The sequence below is a fragment of the Camellia sinensis genome, chromosome 2 (genome assembly GCF_055761805.1).
Source record: "Camellia sinensis isolate YWXY chromosome 2, ASM5576180v1, whole genome shotgun sequence".
NCBI classification, from domain to species: Eukaryota; Viridiplantae; Streptophyta; class Magnoliopsida; order Ericales; family Theaceae; genus Camellia; species Camellia sinensis.
This window is the reverse complement of record NC_138962.1, coordinates 73,428,691-73,431,384: the sequence shown is the minus strand read 5'-3', so window position 1 is coordinate 73,431,384 and position 2,694 is coordinate 73,428,691. Positions and strand designations below refer to the sequence as shown.

General features: G+C 33.5%; 1 protein-coding gene across 1 annotated transcript; it reads left to right on the top strand.

Annotated features, from left to right (window-relative positions):
* The first annotated feature begins 655 nt into the window (after positions 1-655).
* Positions 656-2,014, top strand: LOC145820117 (basic helix-loop-helix (bHLH) DNA-binding superfamily protein). The gene is made up of 2 exons (XM_082914815.1): positions 656-792; positions 1,136-2,014. Exon 2 carries the CDS (start codon positions 1,257-1,259, stop codon positions 1,851-1,853), a length of 597 nt encoding a protein of 198 aa, XP_082770941.1. The 5' UTR covers positions 656-792; positions 1,136-1,256; the 3' UTR covers positions 1,854-2,014.
* The last annotated feature ends 680 nt before the right edge of the window (positions 2,015-2,694 follow it).

Here is a 2,694-nt window from a genome sequence, read left to right as displayed (position 1 = left end):
AATATTAAAAATATCTTAAATTATGTCACATCATCAATTAATACATTAATTGATACATATAATATTATTCTTACTTTTCAACAATTATAATAAAAAAATAATAATTTTATATACATCAATTAGTACACTAACTAGTGTACCAATTTATAATGTGACATAATTTAAGATATTTTTTGATATTTATAATTTATATAATGAGTGAAATTAATAATAATATACTAACTAGTATAATCATAACTAGTATTACTACACTAATTAGTATATTAATTAATACATATAGCCTCCGTTTGGGAAGTGGGTTGGCTTTTTGGCTTTTTGGCTTTTTTGGCTATTTTAGCCTGGGCTAAAAAGCTTGGTTTGGGAAGGGCTTTTTGGCTTTTTGGCTTTTTTGACTTTTTTTGTGAGAGAAGAGTGTAATGATTATGGGTTGGATGTGATGTTTTGTTTTTTGTGGCTAAAATAGCCTATTTTGTCTTTTGTGGCTAAAATAGCCAAAAAAACCCCAACCCAACTTGTCAAACGGAGGCATAGTATCACTAAAAAAAATATCATAGGACCATATTCACATACAAAAAAACACTCCTCTCCTAACGTATCCTCCCTTCCCCCTAATCCTCAACTCTCTCTCTCTCTCTCTCTCTCTCTCTCTCTCATTTCTTGTGTGTATATATATGTACATACAATATACATTTGCACGCACTGCAAATGTATTAGCTCTCTTTTTCAACACAATTGTCGATCCATTCACTCCTCTCTTCGACAAACCTGTTTTTGATAATAATCAATCCAAAGGTATGCTCTCTCTTTATCTAAACTAACTCGTTATTCTTTTCTTGATGATTTCAAGCCCATTGTATGTATATATCTGTGTGTTGTTACTAGGTTTTTTTTTTTTTTTTTGAGCTATTACTTTCATATGCTGAATACACATACACATACATCTTCTTATACACATGCGTATATGTATATCTGTACACATATTTATACGTGTATATATATGCTGGATTTGTTAGATCAATGTAGTAATCTTTCCTAAAATGTCTGCTTAGATTCATTTCTCCGAAAATTCACTTTTTGATTCTCCTTCTCTCTCTCTCTCCCTTAGAATCTAACGGAACGCGATCTTTATCTACAGGTGTTTCTGAATCTGAAACCTATTTGAAAGTCAAGAGAGAGAAAATTCAGATATACGGAGAGAAGAAGCAAAGCAATAGAGAATTTTCGTTGAATTCTCATCTTCTGACTCGTCGTATTCTATGATGGCATCATCTTCAATCTCGAATCCCGAAGCGAACTCGAGCCGAGCGCGAGAATCGAAGCGCAAAAAGCGAAGAAAAATCGGGATCCAAAACCACATCGAAGAAGAGTTCAAAACCAGATGGAAAACCGCATCGGAGCAACAGATCTACTCTCTCAAGCTCACCGAAGCCCTCCGTCAATCACGCCGGAGTTCCGATATTCCCGTCGCCGGCACCGCCATCCGAGAGACGGCAGACCGAGTCCTGGCCGTCAGAGCCAGAGGCAAAACTCGGTGGAGCAGAGCGATTCTCACGAGTCGACTCAGCCACAATAAGAAGCACAAGAAGGTGAAGGCGAAGGTGACTGGCGAAACCCGGTCGAAGAAACCGGTGGCGAAGAAGACGTCACCGGCGTTGCAGAGGAAAGTGCGGGTTCTCGGCCGGTTAGTCCCTGGTTGCCGGAAACTGTCGTTCCCGAACCTTCTAGAAGAAGCCACGGACTACATCGCGGCTCTGGAGATGCAAGTCCGAGCCATGACTGCCCTCGCCGGGATTCTCACCGGCGCCGAATCCTTAGCTGCTCCTTCTGATAGGCTCGGCTCAAATCTGCCTTAGCCACCGTTTGGGATTAGCTTTTTAATTTTTAGTTATTTTAATTCCAGACTAAAAAGTTTTATTTGAAGTAGTTTTTTTTTGGACTTTTTTAACTTTTGTGTGAAAAAAAAAAATGATTCAGCTTGCTTGGTTGTGTTTTTTGAAAAATACTTTTTAGAAAATTTTACTTTCTTATTTTTCGTATTTTTTTGTTTTTACTGAATTTTTTTAATATTTTAAGTAATTTTTTTTTATTTTTTTGACATACCTAACATAAATATACTTAAAAAGTAAAAAATTTGTGAAAAAAATCTTTTAAAAATTCATTAAATACCAGAAATATATAAAAAAATACAAGAATTCAGTACATTTTTTTTGTATTTTTATGTATTTATTAAAATTTTAAAATATTTTTTCACAATTTTTTAACTTTTTAGATACATCTAAGTAAGGTACATCTAAAAAAGTTAAAAAATGTTTAAAATTTTCAAAATATTCACTAAAAACAAAAAAATACGAAAATTAAAAAACTGAGTTTTCAAAAAACTTAATTCAAAAAACTCAAACCAAACATATTGATTATAATTTAGATGTGATTTTTGTTTTATTAGATTAAAAAGCTTATTTTGTGCTATTTTAGCCCAAGAAAATGATACCAAACATAGGTGTCGTTTGGCAAACTTGACTTTTTGACTTTTTTAGCCTGGACTTTTTTGTTCATTTGGTTTTCTTGTTTGGCATTTTTAATTTTTTTGCATTGGAATGACAAAATTGCCGTCCACTTGAAATGATGTTTTTTTGACTTTTTATTTGTATATGGGTCAATTTGATAATTTTGCATCAAAAGTTGTGTTTTGTCATT

Coding starts and splice junctions, on each gene's coding strand:
- LOC145820117 (XM_082914815.1), top strand. CDS start 1,257: ATGATGGCATCATCTTCAATCTCGAATCCCGAAGCGAACTCGAGCCGA.